At 43.5% G+C, this 18822-nt stretch overlaps 2 protein-coding genes across 2 annotated transcripts; both read left to right on the top strand.

The window, feature by feature from the left end:
• The first annotated feature begins 1806 nt into the window (after window positions 1-1806).
• LOC108208980 (CRIB domain-containing protein RIC10) lies at window positions 1807-18677 on the top strand. Its single transcript, XM_064088322.1, has 5 exons — window positions 1807-2077; window positions 16442-16579; window positions 16679-16782; window positions 17028-17112; window positions 18231-18677. The coding sequence occupies exons 2-5, from the start codon at window positions 16522-16524 to the stop codon at window positions 18404-18406; spliced, it is 423 nt and encodes a 140-aa protein (XP_063944392.1). The 5' UTR covers window positions 1807-2077; window positions 16442-16521; the 3' UTR covers window positions 18407-18677.
• On the top strand, window positions 6600-9361 carry LOC108208978 (hypothetical protein). Its single transcript, XM_017379637.2, has 2 exons — window positions 6600-7105; window positions 7199-9361. The coding sequence occupies exons 1-2, from the start codon at window positions 6602-6604 to the stop codon at window positions 7835-7837; spliced, it is 1143 nt and encodes a 380-aa protein (XP_017235126.1). The 5' UTR covers window positions 6600-6601; the 3' UTR covers window positions 7838-9361.
• Window positions 18678-18822: the final 145 nt, after the last annotated feature.

Here is an 18822-nt window from a genome sequence, read left to right as displayed (position 1 = left end):
CAGCCAGCCAAGGTTGACTCCATCCGATAATATGATAAAAAAAATGTCGACATCATAAACAAATTATACATGGACAATATAGGGTAGCTTATTGGTGAAATGAGGAAAAAGCTATTACCTAACCCAAGTGAAAGGAGCTTTTGCCCTCAATATTATAGTTAGCAAACTTATCAATCTCTTTTATACTTTTGTCCCAAAAGAACTTAATTTATGCAATGATACCTGATGCTTGATAGGCTGATATTGTCTCTGCACTTCCTCAGAAAACACAATGTAAATGTTCCCTGCATTTATTTTTCTCTTCATAAGAATTCCACTAGTCTCGTGTGGTACTGGCAAAGCATTGTAGATATATTCAAAGAAAAGGAGCCATACGATCCTTGTATTATATAATCTGTCCCACTACGAAACGCTTATCATGAAGTGTTTCATAAATAAATATATGAAGATATAAGATAAAAAAATGAATAGATAATATCATTCCATCAAAGACACGTAAATCGGAAATCGTCACCGATGATAAAAAAAAATAAAATAAATTCTCAATAGTATTTAGCATCCAAAAAACTGCCAAATAAAATGCGTTATTTTCTTGAAAGTATGTATGCAAAATTAATATGTCAAGATCTTCACAAGTGCCAACTACTATTTGAGGAAATGTTAATCTGATTGTGTTTGATCAAACGTGGAGACAACTATTAAGTACTTCACTTTGAATTATTCTCTTAATTAATCACTTTCATTAAGGGAATCGCACATTGAATCGGTTCTATTAAAATATAATTTATAAAATTCCGGATGTGGATGATTCAGTTTGTATGGACAATTGTACAGATCAAATGAATCCTACCTGCATAATCTACGTGCTTCAAAATAATCAGTACCGGTGATGCAATCATTTTTATACTGACCTGATAAATTTAAATAATTAATTTGACAGATAGTTCGATTAAGTACCAAGGTCACGATCAATTAGAAGATCAAGTATTCTATCTTATCTGATTATCTGAAACCACCACAGTGTATGTTGGTGCTGGAGAATGTAGCAACATAATAACAGACAAGCAGTCTTCTTAAATAAATTTGATTTGAAAAGAATAAATAATGAAAAATATTAAATTATTGTGACAAAGGAACTACAGATATAAAATATGACTGCTTGATGTTGGCTGTGACCGTTGATTGTAATTTTTGTTGATTATCGCTGATGACGATCATGGTTAGAATTTAGATGAGGTGAAAATTGACTATATGATTTTTGCTTAAGATTCAAAGGGTAAAACTGTAAAAGATATACTAATATTTATCAACAAATAAGCAAATAACAATGTGGTCCATGACAACTGATTGTGATGGAGGTCTTATCTAACACACAGCTTCATTACTATTAGATTTGTATTTCAAGGGTTGGGATTGAAACTTATTTTTTTAAGATTTTCCGTGAAAAGGAAGAATTCCTATCCGCCGAAAATTACTTAAAAAAACGAAGTTTTGATCTGGACCCTTGAAATATAGATCCGACGACTATGGAAGTATGTGTTAAATAATCTGTCCCTGACAATCAGTTGTCAGGGACCAGGACCCATAACAAAAAATGACATTAGCTCGACTAATTATTTACCTTTAGTTAATTGATCTCAAGATTCTTAACTAATTAATTTTTTAAATAACAAACAACAATTCTTATTTTTAAAAAAAAGGAAAAGAAAAATAAGTAAAAAGTCTGAAACTCACATTACCAACTCACCCTGACACACAGTCACTAAAATGGAGGAACATTTGATGAATGCATATGTGGCAAAATGGTGCGTGACTGTGAAAAAGATTCATGTATATCCGTATCTTACAGTTCTTGGTAGCAAATCAAGAAATGTTACCATCTCTAATCTACACGCCTGACCGACACTCCATCCACTAATATTTACCACACAAATGTGAACCTGAATCCGCTCATTTGCACCTCTTTCAACACCTCTCTTCTTCGACTACATATTTTTTTCAGTTCAATTTTTGCCGGAAAACTACATCCACGACTTTCCGCCAAGTGTTGCGCTTCCACTACAATCCTGGGAAACAGGTTCTTTTTCTTAAGTTTCTTTATATTTTTGCCATGAGTTCTTTTGGTTCAGTTTCGGCATTGACGTGATTTTTTACGTTTGATATGATGAAACAATATTTCACATTGTCATTCATTCATTTTACCGTTTAAGCATGTTTTCATATTTATTACTACTAGTGAAGATGCTTGGATATTATTGGTCTTGCAAGTAATAAATTCAAACGGCACTGTGTATTAATTATATATTGCAGATTTCAAACGGCACTATTTTGTAACTGGAAATAAAAAAGAAAATCAGACATTACAGAGTGTTTTGGTTTTGTTTTTTGTTTTCTAGGTATACAGAGTGTGTTATGTGTTAAACTAACAGCAATTTGCAACTTTCATTACATTTTAATGAATATGGTTGAATTTCATAATATAACATAAAATATTACATGCAATAGACAAAATTAAAATTGCATTACTTAATTAAATTTATAAGTAATTTCATTAATCATTCAGCTACGGAGTTAGAAATTAAAGTACAAAAATCAAGAATTTTATAAAATTTAAACAACACTAATATATTTCGTATATTAAAAATCCAAATATATATGAGATTATATATATTTATTTACTATATATATATATATATTTATTTATTTAATAATAGAAATTTTAGAAAATATTTCGGGGAGAACATGAGCACCGAATGTCCTGTGCTCATCATTGCCAGAGAGGATAGATGAATGACCAATTGTAGAAGTAGCCACAAGCTTACCAGTTACCACCACTAACTTGAAGAGCAACTTTCTGAATACGGTAGTACAAGTCAACTCTGAAATAAGACCCCTTCACACAAAGTCAGAAACAGATAAAACACCTGTTAAAAGGCTGTAACCCCCCAATTAACTCCTAACCACAATCTCACCAACCCATCTTTTTCCATTTCTCCTCTATTACCTCGTTCTTTTTTATTATATACTATGAAAATAATTGAATATTTTAAATCATGAATCATGATTATAGAAATTGGATATCCGAACTATTTGATTGACCTGTTGTTTCAGGATTTATTGAATATTTTTTGTTAAATCAATCATTACATAATTGATAATATATATTTTAAGAATTAATCGGAAATTAAGCGGAGATTTATCAAAAATCTTTAAAACACTGTCATGATTCGTGAACATATAAATGAAATAAACAAATAATTAAAAATAAGTACTAATACTTGCAACAAAAACTATACTAGTTGATAACGCCAATCTCCGATCCCGGTCCTTCCTCCGCCGTGACTGGTGGTTCCGTGGTGTAGCTGCTGGATGGGGGCCTACAAAACAACGCCGGCGGGGGGGTTTTGCCCCAAAGCGCCTCCGGCGTGAGAGTAAGCGTAGGTTTCGGAAGGATGAAGACTAGAGAAAGTGCTATCTATGTGTGGTGGGTGAAGGTGGTGTATGGTGGTTGCATGGTGGCTGATGGCTGATAGTGTTTATATGTATGCTGAGTGCTTGAGTGTGTGCAGAGAATGAGTGTAGGGAGTGAAGTTAACCCCCAAACTCTTGATCCTTGGTCTATTTATAGGCCAAGGGTTAGGGTTTGGGGGTGCGTACCTGGATCCTGGTCCTACACGTGTAGGGATTTGATCCCCTACACGTGTCCAGGTGTCGGCGTAGAAGTAGTATTTTGGAATGTTCCCTGGCTTGTCTCTATCGCCAGTAGTTGACCGTTATATTTGTCTTTATCGTGTCAGTCTGCGCCTTGTGCAGCAAGTGTCGGCTGGTACATATGCACCCGGGCAAGTAGTAGGTTTTGCTGTACCCGGGTGAGGGATCTTGTCCGGGTTGTGCAACTTGACAAGACTAGGGGGCGTCCTGCGGTGTTGGTGGCTACCCGGGGTGGAGGCTCCTCTAAAGGACCCGGGTGCTCCTTCTGAAGGACCCGGGTGTTGCTTGACCGGGTTATACCCTATCATTTGCCCCCCACTCCCTTACATAGATTTTCTATGTGAGGGAGTAGTGCGGAGTTTTCATTTTTGCTTTTGTATCCGGGTATCCATGTAAGGGTAATGATTTTGCCCCCCTGTCCTGTTAGACTTGGCCGGAGGTAAAATTTTCGTGTTTGTCACGTTGAGTGTATCCCGGTGATTGATGTTTGCTTCGCTGCCCGGGTAGACCCGGGTAGGGTTCGATTTTTGACGCCCGGGTTTGGGGGATGTGAAGCGTTTGTAATACGAAGGGGTTTTTACAACTGTCTGTTTTCGAAAATTGGGACATCGCGCCTTTTGAGGAATTGAATTATTACGGCTGTAATAATTGCAGTTCAACCAATGGGTTTCTGCCACGTAGGCGGTACTGGCTATAAGTAGGGGGTCTAACCTCCCACTTCGTTTTTTACTTTCACTGAGTTTTTCTTTCTTTTCTTCACAGTTCTTCTTTGCGCTTTTGCCACCATTCGTGCGGTTGTGTTCCGGAGAGCTTCGCTGGAGTCCCAGAGGTCGTTGTCATCGCAATTTTTGCTTCGTCGCCGGTTAGGACGGTAAGTCCCTTTCCTGTTCTCTTCTCTTTGTGCTTTGGTTTTGGTTTTTCGTTCGAAACCACAACCTGTTTGTGTTTGTATGTTTGGTATTTGTGTATATTCCTGTATTTTGATTTGTTTTTGGCCATGAGAATAGTGTTTTCCGATGTTTTTTGGTTTGGGCTTGGTTTGTAATACGTGTTTGATGATTGTAGTTGTTTGGGTTCTGGTGGATTGATGTTCTTGAGTTTTTGTGTGTATATATGTGTATGTATTGTCAGGGCTTTGTGTTTGATCTTTGATTTTGATCTGAAATGATTTCGGGAATTGTTTGTGGCTGTTTAAGATTCTTGGGGTTTTGTTTGGACCCGGGTAGGGATCTCTTGCCCGGGTTGGGTAGGTAGCATGGAGGCTTTCATGTAGATATAGGGTGTTCCTGGGATCCGGGTTATCTCTTTTGTGGCGTATTGTAGGTCTTTGTGGCCCGGGTAGCTTCTTCTTTGCGCAACTTCGGGACCCGGGTAACCTCTTCCCTTCATCATTTTGAATGAAGAGAGAGGGACCCGGGTAACCTTAGTCGTATCCTGGTAGCTTTTCAATTTGTTGTTTCTCACATAGATTTAGGGCGGGATCCGGACCTACGTAAAATTTGAAATAAAATTGGTTGAATGCTGAATTGACCCGGATTCTCCTTTTCCTTTAGGTTTATGGTCCGGATCAAAAAGAGGGCCAGGCGAGATATTGTAGCCTTTTCTGGTGTGCCCGGGCAATATTCTAGTGATAGTGAGACCGACGAGCGCCAATCGCTAGCAGACCGTGCTCGTGAAAAGATGTCTGAGAGGGAGGTAGCTTCATCCGGGGTTGTCTCTGAGTTCCAGAAGGTATCCAAGGCCGAGGGGAAGCAGGTTATCATGACCCCGGAAGGCATGTGGATGGATACGAAGTCCTACTTCATCACCAAGGCCCCTCTAGCGGATGAGAGGGAGTTTTACCGGGGAATCGCGTCTTTTTATAAATTTAAGCACCCCAACGGTCCTCTGGGCGCTTATGATAAGAAGAAGTTCGACGAGGAGTTTAAAACATATGCTGTTGCCCGGGCTCCGTATCCCGTTAGGAGTTCCTTTAGGGAATTGCCTTGGAAGGTTCAGGATCGATTGATCCGGGTCTCGTTTCAGCTTCCGGATACGGTCGAATGGCGATGGCCAGAACCCGAGGAGAGGATCTACCACCGGCCGGCTGACGGGTTTGTTCCAGTGTGGATGGAACACTTGAGATCCGGGTGGAATCCTAGGTGGCATCTGTTTTTTCGCCATTTATGCAAGTATGAGTATAAGTGCTCCCCGATGCAGATCACTCCAAACGCGATCAAGTGGATGACGTGGTTTCTTTGTGCTTGTAACAAGATGGGGTATCAGCCTACCCTTAAGTTGTTCCATATGCTTTTCCAATTTAAGAAATCCGGGGAAAAGCCGTTGTATGAGCTCCGGTTCCGGTCCAAGGAATGTGGTTTGGGACCCGGGTTCCTGAAGCCGGTAATGCATCAGACTTCTTTGAAGAATTGGAATCGCGAGATCCTGATGCTGAAGGGTCTTGATATTCATTACATGCCGTATCTGGTAACTGATGATACATTAGTGAAAACGAATTTCGGGGCCCCGGGTGCTTCTGGGAAATTCCGAGACCAGCTGATGGAATTTTGTGGGTGTCTCGGGCAGCAACTGACCCGGGATACTTTTATGCAATTCGATAAGTTGCATGAATGGGGATGTGAGTTTCCTTTGCTTTTTGTCATGTAGGATGATCCGGGTCTTCTGTTTGCCTTATTGTCTCGTTTCTGTTGTATTTTGCACTTAGAAAATTTCTCTAAGTATAGAAAATTTCTCTAAGTATATGACCCGGGTGTTGTATTCTGCACTTATTACTTCTTTCTCTCGTGTTTGTGTATTTCGATCTCTTGCTTGTCTATACTTGTTTGTGTGACCCGGGTATTGACTTGTGCTTGCAGGTTTGCCATATTTTGATAAGGACCCTTGGAAGAAGATGTCTAACGACTCTTTTGCTGTGGCTTTAAGGAATTTGGGGGGAACTCACACAATCCCAAAGTCTGCTGCCAAGTCCAAATCTGGGTCAGGGAAGAATGATGAATCCGGGTCCTCCCAGCAAGGAGCGGCTGGTGGAGAGTCAAGTGTCGCCGTGGAAAAGGTTGCCCTCGGGATGACCGCCGAGGTTCAGGAGTCTGGCAGCCCGGACCTTGTTACCCGGGGGACGAAGAGGAAACAGCCCTCGGCGAGGAAGGCTCCTGCGAAGGTTCCCAAGGCCAGGGCTGGCCGGGGTAAGGAGATGATGGTGGAGTCCGAGTCTGATACTGATGAGAGTGAGGACCCGGAGAGGGAGGATACCCGGGTTGTTCTTGGTGCTGGCAAGTATTCAGCCAGAGAGATAATCAAGTTGATGTCTGGTATCCCAACTGATGAGGATTGGGTGAAGATGGATGACGCCGGGTTGGTTAGTACCTTCAGAGAGATTGGGAGTCTTTGGGGCCAGGTAGATTCGATCTTGGCCTTTGTTTCTTTTGTCTCATTTCCAAGTTAATATTTTGTCTTTTAAGCTGTTAACTTTGTGGGTCCGGGTTTGCAGCTTGGGGCTCGGCTGGCCGGGTTCAACACCATGGCCTTTGATGTTATCAAGTCGGAAAGGGATACTGCTGATGCGTGCGGGGAGAGGACCCGGAAAGCTGAGTCGAGCTTAGCTCAGGAGAGGTCGGCAAAGGAGAAGTTGGAATCTGAGATGGATAAGCGGGTGAAGGAGGTTGAGACCCGGATGCAGGGCGAGTGGAAGAAGAAGGTAGACGATGCCGAGGCTCGGGCTGCTGATGCCGAGAAGAAGGCGTCCGGGTTCGAGGAGGAAGTGGGCACCCTGAAGAAGATCTTGGAGGAGAGGAAGGAGGCCGGGGTGGTCATCGCTGAATTCCAGAAGTCGACGGCCTATGCTGATGCCCTCAACCATGCTGCGGCAGCGGAGGTGGTCCGTTGTTGGCATGTAGCCGAGCGACATATTAAATCTGACCCGGAAGCTAATCTTCAGAGCTTCATCGAATTGTATCTCGCTGCGAAAGATAACATCAAAGCTGGGAAGGGCGAACCTGAGCCTTACGAAGGCCCAACTCCCAGCTTCATAGCTCGTGCCAACCCGGACATCTCCACTACTTCGGATGTGCCTGTTGATCCGGGCTCTAATGTCAACCGTCCCCCGGCGAACGATCCTCCCCTCCATTAGTCCTTGTCTTCCTTGATTCTGTTTGTGTTATTTGAAACAACCTTTTGTAATTCCGAATTTGTCTTGCTGGATTTGAGTATTTGCCCGAGGTCTTTGTAGACCCGGGATTATGGATGTTTGTTTTGATGCTCTTTATCAAATATTGTCTCGCCATTTTTACTCATGTGTGCTTTTGCCTTGTGGATGCTTTTATCTGTTTTACATGATTGCTAGGGGATGTTTGCACTTAGAAAATTTTTCTAAGTAAATAAGAATAGATGGACCCGGGTAACATCTACCCGATTTGACTGCTTTAACATGTTTGCACTTAGAAATTTTTCTAAGTAAATAAGAATAGATGGACCCGGGTAACATCTACCCGGGTTGGCTGCTTTAACATGTTTGCACTTAGAAATTTTTCTAAGTAAATAAGAATAGATGGACCCGGGTAACATCTACCCGGTTTGACTGCTTTAACATGTTTGCACTTAGAAATTTTTCTAAGTAAATAAGAATAGATGGACCCGGGTAACATCTACCCGGGTTGGCTGCTTTAACATGTTTGCACTTAGAAATTTTTCTAAGTAAATAAGAATAGATGGACCCGGGTAACATCTACCCGGGTTGGCTGCTTTAACATGTTTGCACTTAGAAATTTTTCTAAGTAAATAAGAATAGATGGACCCGGGTAACATCTACCCGGTTTGACTGCTTTAACATGTTTGCACTTAGAAATTTTTCTAAGTAAATAAGAATGGATGGACCCGGGTTGAGTGCTTTCTTTTGCTTTTTATACTTAGAAAAATTTTCCAAGTTAGTGATTGTATGGATGAACCCGGGTAGATCTTTCCCAGGTTGCTTGTTTTCTTTTGCTTTTTATACTTAGAAAATTTTCCAAGTTACTGATTGTATGGATGGACCCGGGTAGATCTTTCCCGGGTTTCTTGCTCGACATGTTTTGGTTGCCTTAGAAATTTTCTAAGTAAATAACAATACGGATTCACAAGTAGCAAAAGACTTCATTGATATTCAGATGATTACACAGCTTTGATAATCAAAAATACATGGTTGCTTTTAGGAATATGTAGCTGTCTTCTAAGGTCTTTTCTTTCCGTTGGCTTTACTGATAGAATTTCCTCAACCTGAGGCCATGCCAGGTGTTAGATACCTCTGATCCGTCCATGTGTTCTAGTTTGTAGGTACCCGGCCTTAAGACTTCTCTGACTTTGTAAGGGCCTTCCCACTTAGGCATTAGCTTTCCTGTGTTAGTTGGATCTGAGGCTTCGGTGTCTCGTAGGACCAGGTCCCCTGCTTGAAAATTTCTAACCCGGGATTTCTTGCTGAAGTGGTCCCGGGTCTTCTCTTTGTACTTTTCCATTCTTGCGATTGCCTGATCTCGGACCTCATCTACCAAGTCCAGGTTGACCCGGAGTCCTTCCTCGTTTGCAATTTCGTCGAAGTTGATTGTTCTGTGGGAGGGTGACCCGACCTCAATTGGGAGCATTGCCTCGGTTCCATAGGCCAACTTGAAAGGGGTTTCTCCGGTGCTTGTCCGGGGACTGGTTCGGTATGACCAAAGGACATGAGGTAGTTCTTCTGGCCATTTGCTCTTGCTTTCTTCAAGTCTCTTCTCAATTCCTCTCAGGAGGATCCGGTTGGTGACCTCTACCTGGCCATTTCCTTGAGGATAGGCGACTGAAGACTTCTTGTGCTTGATGCCTCTTTCGGCCAGGTAGCTTTCAAAGTCCGACCCGATGAACTGGGGTCCATTATCTGAGACCAGGACTCTTGGTAGCCCGAATCTCATCAGGATGTTGTCCATGAACCGGATGACATCTTGTTGATTGATCGTCCGCATTGCTTTGGCCTCAACCCACTTGGTCATATAATCAATGGAGACAAGCAAGTATCTGAGGTCTCCTTTAGCCCGGGGGAAGGGTCCCATGATGTCTATCCCCCATACAGCAAAGGGGATCGGGGATAAGACCGAGGAGGGTAGGACGGGGCTTACCCGGGGCACGTTGCTGAATAGCTGGCAATTTTTGCACTTCTTAACAAACTCGACGGAGTCTTGATGAATTGTTGGCCAGTAGTAGCCTTGCCGGATGATTTTATAGGCCAGGCTTTTTGCCGACATGTGATCTCCACAGATCCCTTCGTGAACTTCCCTCAGACAGTATTCGGCTTCCTCCGGACCTATGCATTTCAGGATTGGGGATGAGTAGGTCCGGCGGAAGAGGATCCCGCCTTCTACGAAAAACTTTGCTGCCTTAGCTTTTAGTCTTTGAGCTTTTCCCTTGTCCTCGGGTAACTCTCCTTTTTCTATGTAGTTGATCAGGGGAGTCATCCAGGTAGGGTCGTTGTTGATTTCAAAGATTTCTTCCTGCTCTATTGTGGGTTTGTGCAACTCTTCGAAATACACTGAGCTATCCAGGTCTGCTGAATTTTGGACCAACCTGGAGAGGTTGTCTGCCTCCGCGTTTTCTTCCCTGCTGACTTGCAAGATTTTGTACCCGGGGATCAGGGTAAGGTAGCTTTTCACCAAGGCTTGATACCTGGTCAGAATTGGGTCTTTGGCGAGGTATTCCCCGTTTGTCTGCCTGACCACAATTTGTGAGTCGCTGTAAATGGTCAGGTTTTGGATAGACAGGGTCCGGACTAATTTCAACCCTGCTAGAAGAGCTTCGTATTCCGCTTGGTTGTTGGTTGCTGCGAAACCGAAGGAGATTGCTGTTTTGATTGTGAACCCATCCGGGCTTTTCAGGATTAGCCCGGCTCCTGACCTTTCGGTTGTTGAGGAGCCGTCAACATGGAGTGTCCAAGACCCCGGGTTTGACTCTACCGGGGCTTCTGGTTCAGTTTCCATGGGAGTTGATTGGTTTTCTGGGAAGTTGCATTCCACCACGAAGTCTGCCAGGACCTGGGCTTTGACCGCTGTCCGGGGTAGGAAGGTTAGGCTGAACTGGCTAAGTTCAATTGCCCAGTTGACTAGTCTCCCGGAGATGTCTGGCTTGTGAATGATTTTCCTTAGGGGCTGGTCGGTGACAATCCTGATCTCTCTTCCTTGAAAGTAGTGTCTGAGTTTCCTGGATGCGGTGATCAGTGCAAACGCAAATTTTTCTAAGTTGGGGTATCTGGTCTCCGCATCTTTGAGGACCTGGCTAACATAGTAGACGGGCTTCTGCTGCCCGGCTTCTTCCCTGATCAAGGCTGCCCCGACGGCAAAGGGACCGGCAGACAGATATAGGTAGAGAGGTTCTCCAGGTAAGGCTTTTGTCAGGATTGGGGGTTTGGACAGGTATGCTTTGATTTCATCAAGGGCTCTTTGGCAATCCGGGCTCCATTCTACCAATTTCTGGTTTTTTGCCCCTTTTAACAACTCAAAGAATGGTAGGCATCTTTCGGCGAGTTTGGAGACAAACCTTCGGAGTGCCGCTAAGGACCCTGCTAGCTTTTGGACCTCCCTCTGAGTCCGGGGTGGTTGCATCTCTTGCACAGCTTTGATCTTCTCCGGGTTGGCCTCGATACCCCGGTTGCTTACCATAAAACCCAAAAACTTTCCAGCCTCTACTCCAAAGGTGCACTTGTCCGGGTTGAGCTTTAGCTTAGTCCTTCTCATGTTCTCGAAACATTCTTTTAGATCAGAAATGTGACCCGGGACCGAAGTGGATTTGGAGATGATGTCGTCGACGTAGCATTCCAAATTTCTTCCAAGTTGATCTTTGAAAATTTCATTCATGGCTTTTTGGTATGTGGACCCGGCGTTCCTTAACCCGAAAGGCATCAGTTTGTAGGCATAGACCGCTCGATGGGTTATGAATGCTGTTTTGGCTATGTCTGCTGGGTTCATCTTAACCTGATTGTACCCGGAGAAGGCGTCCATAAAGCTTAACATCAGGTGTCCTGACGTGGCATCAATGAGCTGATCGATGCTCGGTAGAGGATAAGGGTCCTTGGGGCATGCTGCATTCAGATCCGTGTAGTCGACACACATCCTCCACTTGCCGTTTGCTTTCTTTACCATGACTACGTTAGCTAGCCACTCCGGGTATTTGATCTCGCAGATGATATCTGCCTTCATTAACTTGCCAACTTCCTCATCTATTGCCTTCTGCCTTTCTGGTGCGAAATTTCTTCGTTTTTGTTTGACTGGTTTCTTCTCGGGGTCCACATCCAGGCTGTGCATTGCTAGTGACTCGTCCAACCCGGGCATGTCGTCCGGGCTCCAGGCAAAAACATCTGCGTAGCTCCGAAGTAGTTGGATGAGTTCTTCTTTAAAGACGGTATCCAAGCCTTTTCCAATTTTGATTTTCCTTGTCGGGTTGTCTTTTTCGATCAGGACCGATTCGGTCTCGACCGCAGCTTCGACCTTGGTTAGTTCTTGTGCCGAGATCATTTGCTGGATCCGGGCGTCAGTGTTCTTTTCCACAAAATGTTGAGCTGAGCTCATGGTTGCTTTCTGGTTGCTTTGTCCAGGACCAGGATTGGTGGCTCCCGGGTTGGTGTTACCCGGGTCAAGTTCGATCACCTGGACTTCTCCTTTGGGATTTGTTTTCGGGTAAGGTCGGTGTTTTTTGTTGCTCTTCTGTTTTTGAAAAACGGTTGCCTTTCTCTTGTTGTCCAGGTGTGTTTCTGCCATGACCAAAGCTTGGCTATAACATACCCCGGCTGTCGCCGAGTCTCCTTTGACTTCTCCTACCCCGAACGGGGTGGGGAATTTGAACTTCAGGTGTGGAATGGATGTGATAGCTTCGATCTTGTTCAGACCTGGGCGGCCGATGATCACGTTGTAAGGTGAGGGTGTATCTGTGACATAGAATTTGATGGTATGAGTGACTTGGTTCGGAAGGGTTCCGAATCGGACCGGGAGATAGAGTGTGCCAAGGACCGGGACAATGCTATTCCCGAACCCATATAGAGGATCCTCCCTGTAGTCGTTCATCCGGATACTCCCGAGCTCCATTCGATCCATGGTGTGCTTGAACAAGATGTTGGCTGAGGAGCCGTTGTCCACCAGGATCCTCCTTACTTCATTTTCGGCCATGTCAAGGGTCACTACCAGGGCTTGATTGTGACCCCGGGTGACTCCTTCAAAGTCCTTGTTGCTGAAGGAAATTACTTGTTCGGGGAAGGTTTGGATGGACATTACTTCTTGACAGGAGCCCGGGCTAGGGGGAGGTGAACAAGATCCTCCCAGCACTACGTTGACAATGTTTTTCTGTTTCCCGGATCCCCCCGTTTTGTCGGCTGTATTCCGGGCTATATATTGCCCCATGTTTCCTTTACTGATTTGCTCTTCAATGAAGTACTTGAGGGATATGCAATTTTCAGTTTTATGACCATGGGTACCATGGTAGTCACAGTGTCTGTTGGTAGGTCTGCTTTCAGGAGGAGTTTGCATGGGTTTTGGTGGGTAGTAGAAGGGTTTGTCCCGGACCTCTTTGAGTATGTCCTCCCGGGGTCTGTTTAGAGGAGTCCATTCGGGCTCTGGTTTTGGTTCCCTGGTTGCTTTGTTTGGACCAGGGTCACTTCTGGACCCGGATCCCTGTTGGCTGGTTCTCTTGGAACCTGATTGCTGGATGAAGTTTGTCTGTCTGTCCGGTTTGAATTTCTTATCCTGGTGATATTCTTTCCTGGGTCTATCTTCGACTTGTTTTCCTTTTGAACTGCCCTGTCGGGTCATCCTCATTGCTTGGAGCACATCGGTCTCCTTAATGAATTTTGCAGCCATGGCGTAGGCAGCTGCCAGGCTTTGGGGCTCTTTGTTGATTAATTCGACCACATATCTCTCATTTTGTTCCGGGTCCAGGTTCCTTCGGAATATGCTCAGAGCCTCACGCTCATCCAGGTTGGAAATTTTGTTGATTGCTTCCTGGAAACGTTTCATGTAGTCTGAGAGTGCCTCATTGTCATATTGGCGAACCGTTTCCAGGTGACACATATGGAGTTCATGTGTCTTGTTTGCTCGAAACCTTCTGAGGAAGGCTTCCCTGAAATCTTTCCAGGACCCGATGCTCCGGGAGGGGATCCGGCTGAACCATCTCTGGGCCCCTCCCTTGAATGTGGATGCGAAGAAGCGGCACTTGGTCAGGTCATTGTAGTAGTAGATCTGGGCTATCTGTTCAAAGTAGTGCAGATGCTCCTCCGGGTCTCCCAGTCCGTTGAAAGATTCAAAATTGTAGTGTTTCATACCCTTTTGTCGGGGTATGGATTCCAAGGAGTGGCTGAAGGGAGTCAGGGTTCCCCCAATTTCAAGCCCGGCATCATTCCCAATTTTCCTGTTGAGCTCATTGATCATGTCTCTGAGGTTGGTTTGCCCCGGTCTCTCATCCTCGTCATCAGAGATGAGTTCGGGTGTTGTTTCCTTTCGGTAGCGCTTGGACCGGGATCCTTTTGTTAACTTTTCCTCTTCGAGTTGGATCCGGAGGGCGATTTTTTGCTCAAGTTTTTCCTCTTCCTCTTTTCGGATCTGTTCTTTCCTTTCAGCCAAAATTTTCAACCGGGTTTCCTCACTTTCCTTTTGTTTCTTTTTCTTTGCTTTGTCTCCGATCCGGTCGAATACGGAACCCCGGGATTGACGACTGTTCCCGGAGTCCTCGGATTCACCGATGTCCTCAAGTCTGCGGTTGCTTTCCCGGCGATCATGGTACTGCCGGATGGCTTCGGCCAACTCTATATTGGTGAGCTGGGACAGGTGGAGGGTGGTGATCGGGACATCGGTGTACTTGTACTGGTTTGCTTCGATCGTGACCCGGGCATCATTGGGGTGGATTGCTTGGTTCTCGTCCGGGTTCACATGGGTGAAAAGTGGTCCCGAGGCATGATCCTGGTTTGGGTTATCCTGGTCTGTCTGAGGGTTATCCGGGTTCTGAGGAAGACCCAGGTGGGAGCGTGTCCTTTTTGTCATGGTTTCAAGAACTTACACAGGGTGTATGGTCGCTGCTTTGGTGGTAGTGCCCACAGATAGTATAGACAGTGACAGAATGACAAAAATAGCGTGCACAAGTAGTCAACTTACTATTTTCAGAGATACCACAAATAGTTAAGTGACAAAATGTGTGCAGGTGTGAGACAAAAAGATTTTATGTGCTACAGACAAGATTAGGGTTTTGCTCAGACAGGGTTTGCTATCATGCTCTACTACAGACAAATTTAGGGTTTTGGTCAGGTGAGGTTTTCTATCATGCACATATCAAGAAAAGCCATGGCTGAAGGTTTCAAGGAGCTGGGTGTTTTATGAAAGCTTACTGGTGTGTTTGGACCCCCGTTTCGGGGGTTTGTTGAAGAAGATGAGTCCAGTGGCACCGTGACCACAGGACAGAGGACACCTTCCCCTCCTTCTAGCGCCAAATGATAACGCCAATCTCCGATCCCGGTCCTTCCTCCGCCGTGACTGGTGGTTCCGTGGTGTAGCTGCTGGATGGGGGCCTACAAAACAACGCCGGCGGGGGGGTTTTGCCCCAAAGCGCCTCCGGCGTGAGAGTAAGCGTAGGTTTCGGAAGGATGAAGACTAGAGAAAGTGCTATCTATGTGTGGTGGGTGAAGGTGGTGTATGGTGGTTGCATGGTGGCTGATGGCTGATAGTGTTTATATGTATGCTGAGTGCTTGAGTGTGTGCAGAGAATGAGTGTAGGGAGTGAAGTTAACCCCCAAACTCTTGATCCTTGGTCTATTTATAGGCCAAGGGTTAGGGTTTGGGGGTGCGTACCTGGATCCTGGTCCTACACGTGTAGGGATTTGATCCCCTACACGTGTCCAGGTGTCGGCGTAGAAGTAGTATTTTGGAATGTTCCCTGGCTTGTCTCTATCGCCAGTAGTTGACCGTTATATTTGTCTTTATCGTGTCAGTCTGCGCCTTGTGCAGCAAGTGTCGGCTGGTACATATGCACCCGGGCAAGTAGTAGGTTTTGCTGTACCCGGGTGAGGGATCTTGTCCGGGTTGTGCAACTTGACAAGACTAGGGGGCGTCCTGCGGTGTTGGTGGCTACCCGGGGTGGAGGCTCCTCTAAAGGACCCGGGTGCTCCTTCTGAAGGACCCGGGTGTTGCTTGACCGGGTTATACCCTATCACTAGTATATAGAGGCACTGGTGTATCAAAATGATTCATTTGTCCCATGTTCTTCAAAACCTGCCCTCATCTTCCTATTGTGAGGTTTTAGTGGTTCTCCACCTTGTTGCTCTCTTCCCAAATTCTTCTTCTTCAACCACTCCATTTCTGTAGTCCACACAGACTCACACACTTCAAACCACACTCCATAGCTCACCATTTTCTGTCTTCTTATCTTAAGTTTGTGAAAGATTGAATCTTTTGTCACTCCATCCAAAACCCAGCTTCATTTTCCTATTGTCTTGCATGCATGTTTAGCATATATATGAATTTAGAAAAATTAATCAAGTTGGGGAATGTGGTTACAAGGCTCCTGTAAAACCTTCTCTCCTTCCCATCAGGTATTCATGGTTTATGCAATTTATAGGACTCTATGCAGTATACCAATATCTTTTCTGAAGCTCATCTTTCATGCTAGTGCTTTTTGAAGGACAAGATTCAGAAGCAGATACATAGATGATGGTATATAAATTCAATTAAACATTTGTTAACTCATTCCTTTTTATCTTTCTCATTAGGTGTAAAAAGTTATAATATATACTCAAGTTCTTGGTGCTGCTTCTTTTGTGAATTAAAGAAGGCTTTTACAGTTTTCACCATGCCAAATACAATCAGAGGAATTTATAGAGGATTCAAGTTCATAACTCAAATCTTTGGTAAAGATCCTCTCTTTCTTTAGTTAAGATTCATCTTGTTTAGTTAATTTAGCAATTATTGGTGTTTTATTACTAATCGAGAAAATGGGAATCTTGTAGCTGTGAAGGATAGAGAAATGGAAATGGAAATTGGGTACCCAACAGATGTTAAACATGTTTCACATATTGGGTGGGATGATCACTCTGGCAAAGCACCCAGTTGGGTGAGTATGCCTTACTTCTTTTATTATTTTCATTTGTGATGTAAATGACTTGTTAAATAAATATTTTCCAGAATTATAATTATGATACCCTCTTTCTCCGGTGAGAGGTTCAGGGTTCCTCATCGTAGGAAACGTTGAATGTGTGTGCGAGCAGAGTAGTGTACTAAGGCCAGGGGGTTTGTTTATAATCCAGCTTGCCTTCCATTATATTTTTCTGACTTCTCTAATTTTCTTTTTAATTGTAGATGAATGAATTCAAGACGGGACCAGATTTCGCTTCCAAATCCATCGCCAATTCTGGTTCATCTTTCTCCCCTTGGTCCTCTCAAGGTACGTATTGCAAGTAAAAGTAGGCAGTTATTTTATTAATTTGTATCATGTGCAGTGTCTATAATCAGACAAGGGAAGATGGAACCTTTTCACGGGTGGGAATGTTGACAGAAAAATTATAATTTGTCATGTATTGGTGTATATATAATAAAGCCAACAACATAAATTAAAGCGTACAGTTTTCCTTAGATCCTTTGCCTCCTCATATAGGAGAGCTTGGCTTGGTTTTTATGTCACGAGACTCTATTAGGAAGACTCCAGAGGGCTGGATGTCGAATTTATTGGGGTTCATTCTCCTGACCAACGTATATTATTATTTTGATCGAATCCAATTATTGTCCAAAGGATCTGATAAACATTGGTATGCTCATGTTTTGCTAGGACAAAACAATATGTTTTTATAGTATATCTAGGTAATCATTTTACTCTTGATCACGGGTTAGTATGCTGCATATTATTTATCTTCGTTGCAGTGTGATTTATTCATTAATTATACTTTTTGGTATTGAATTAGATAATAATGTAATACTGAAGACCAACAAGAACAATAGCTGCCACTGAGTGGATAGTATGGCAGAGATGTCATTTTCGAGTCTTGAACTTTAGTGTTGATTTTGATGTTGCACTGATTTGGTCGTATGACACCTATGATTTAGCAACTGCAGAATAAATTTTTACAGCAGCTGTCACATACAGCTTTCCTCTTGGTAAGTGATTTGATGCATTCTCTGAAAAAAGGAGCCGCTTATATCTAAGAATCTTGTGGAATCAACCATCTACCATTTATAGACCTTGACTTTCCTGAAATCAATCCAGAAAATGAATTTTACTTCTGCAATTATGTGGTTAAACTTGTCTGCTTGGAAGGATTTTCAATACCAACTTTATAGTTAAACTACAATTGTCAACTTTGATGATGCCGAGCTCGTTTGTCTCCAATTACAATTGCCATTTGCCAATTCTGATAGACAAGCCAGTAGACGAGAATAGTACTCATGATATTTATCTTTTTCGACTTAAAATGCCTGCTAACTTAATGTCTATGCTGCTGAATTCATCTCATACAGTCTAGAAGAAAGTTTAATCTTATTTCTTTCTTTTATGGATTGATGGAACAGATTTTGGAGAAAGGTTGGGACGACAAACAGCATCTGACATGTTTGCCGATATACCACCAACAGACATGCCCAATTTTCCAAAGAAGCAGAAGCATAAGAAGCACAAGTCAACTTCCTCCACCAAATCTTCCTCTTCCTCGACGAGGTCCTCACGGTTAGCAATGTTAAAAGCATAATTCATCAAAGGAAACGTGACAGCTTACTTCGAACATAAAAATTGTGATATTTTACTAAAAATACTTGCGAGAAAAGTTCATGGAATTCTCTTCATGTACTTGATTGAAGTGAATAGGGGTTGTTGAAAACTTATGTATATTAAGCTAGCAATTGCATTTCTTATGTGAGTCTAGCAAGTAGATTGAAAAGGACATGATATTAGCTTGAAAGAAGAGAAATTTGGAATGATAGTGTGGGTCCGTTGGAAGATGATGCTGATCAATTTTTTCATTTTTTGTGGTTTATATGCATGTGGGATTTTGATGAACTGGTTGATGTTACATCGTGGTATATAAAATATATTTGGTGAGCCAGAGTCGAACCCATGACCTGGGACGACAGAGGATAAACCCTTAACCACTGGGCTATCCGATCG

The sequence above is a fragment of the Daucus carota genome, chromosome 2 (genome assembly GCF_001625215.2).
Source record: "Daucus carota subsp. sativus chromosome 2, DH1 v3.0, whole genome shotgun sequence".
NCBI classification, from domain to species: Eukaryota; Viridiplantae; Streptophyta; class Magnoliopsida; order Apiales; family Apiaceae; genus Daucus; species Daucus carota.
This window is presented reverse-complemented; position numbering and strand designations above follow the sequence as displayed.

What these genes read in the sequence shown, in the direction of transcription:
- LOC108208978 (XM_017379637.2), top strand. Translation starts at nt 6,602, where the DNA reads ATGTCTAACGACTCTTTTGCTGTGGCTTTAAGGAATTTGGGGGGAACT. An exon ending in TTGGGAGTCTTTGGGGCCAG is followed by an intron (nt 7,106 to 7,198) that starts GTAGATTCGATC and finishes CCGGGTTTGCAG; the next exon opens with CTTGGGGCTCGGCTGGCCGG.
- LOC108208980 (XM_064088322.1), top strand. Translation starts at nt 16,522, where the DNA reads ATGCCAAATACAATCAGAGGAATTTATAGAGGATTCAAGTTCATAACT. An exon ending in GTTCATAACTCAAATCTTTG is followed by an intron (nt 16,580 to 16,678) that starts GTAAAGATCCTC and finishes GGAATCTTGTAG; the next exon opens with CTGTGAAGGATAGAGAAATG. An exon ending in CTGGCAAAGCACCCAGTTGG is followed by an intron (nt 16,783 to 17,027) that starts GTGAGTATGCCT and finishes TTTTAATTGTAG; the next exon opens with ATGAATGAATTCAAGACGGG.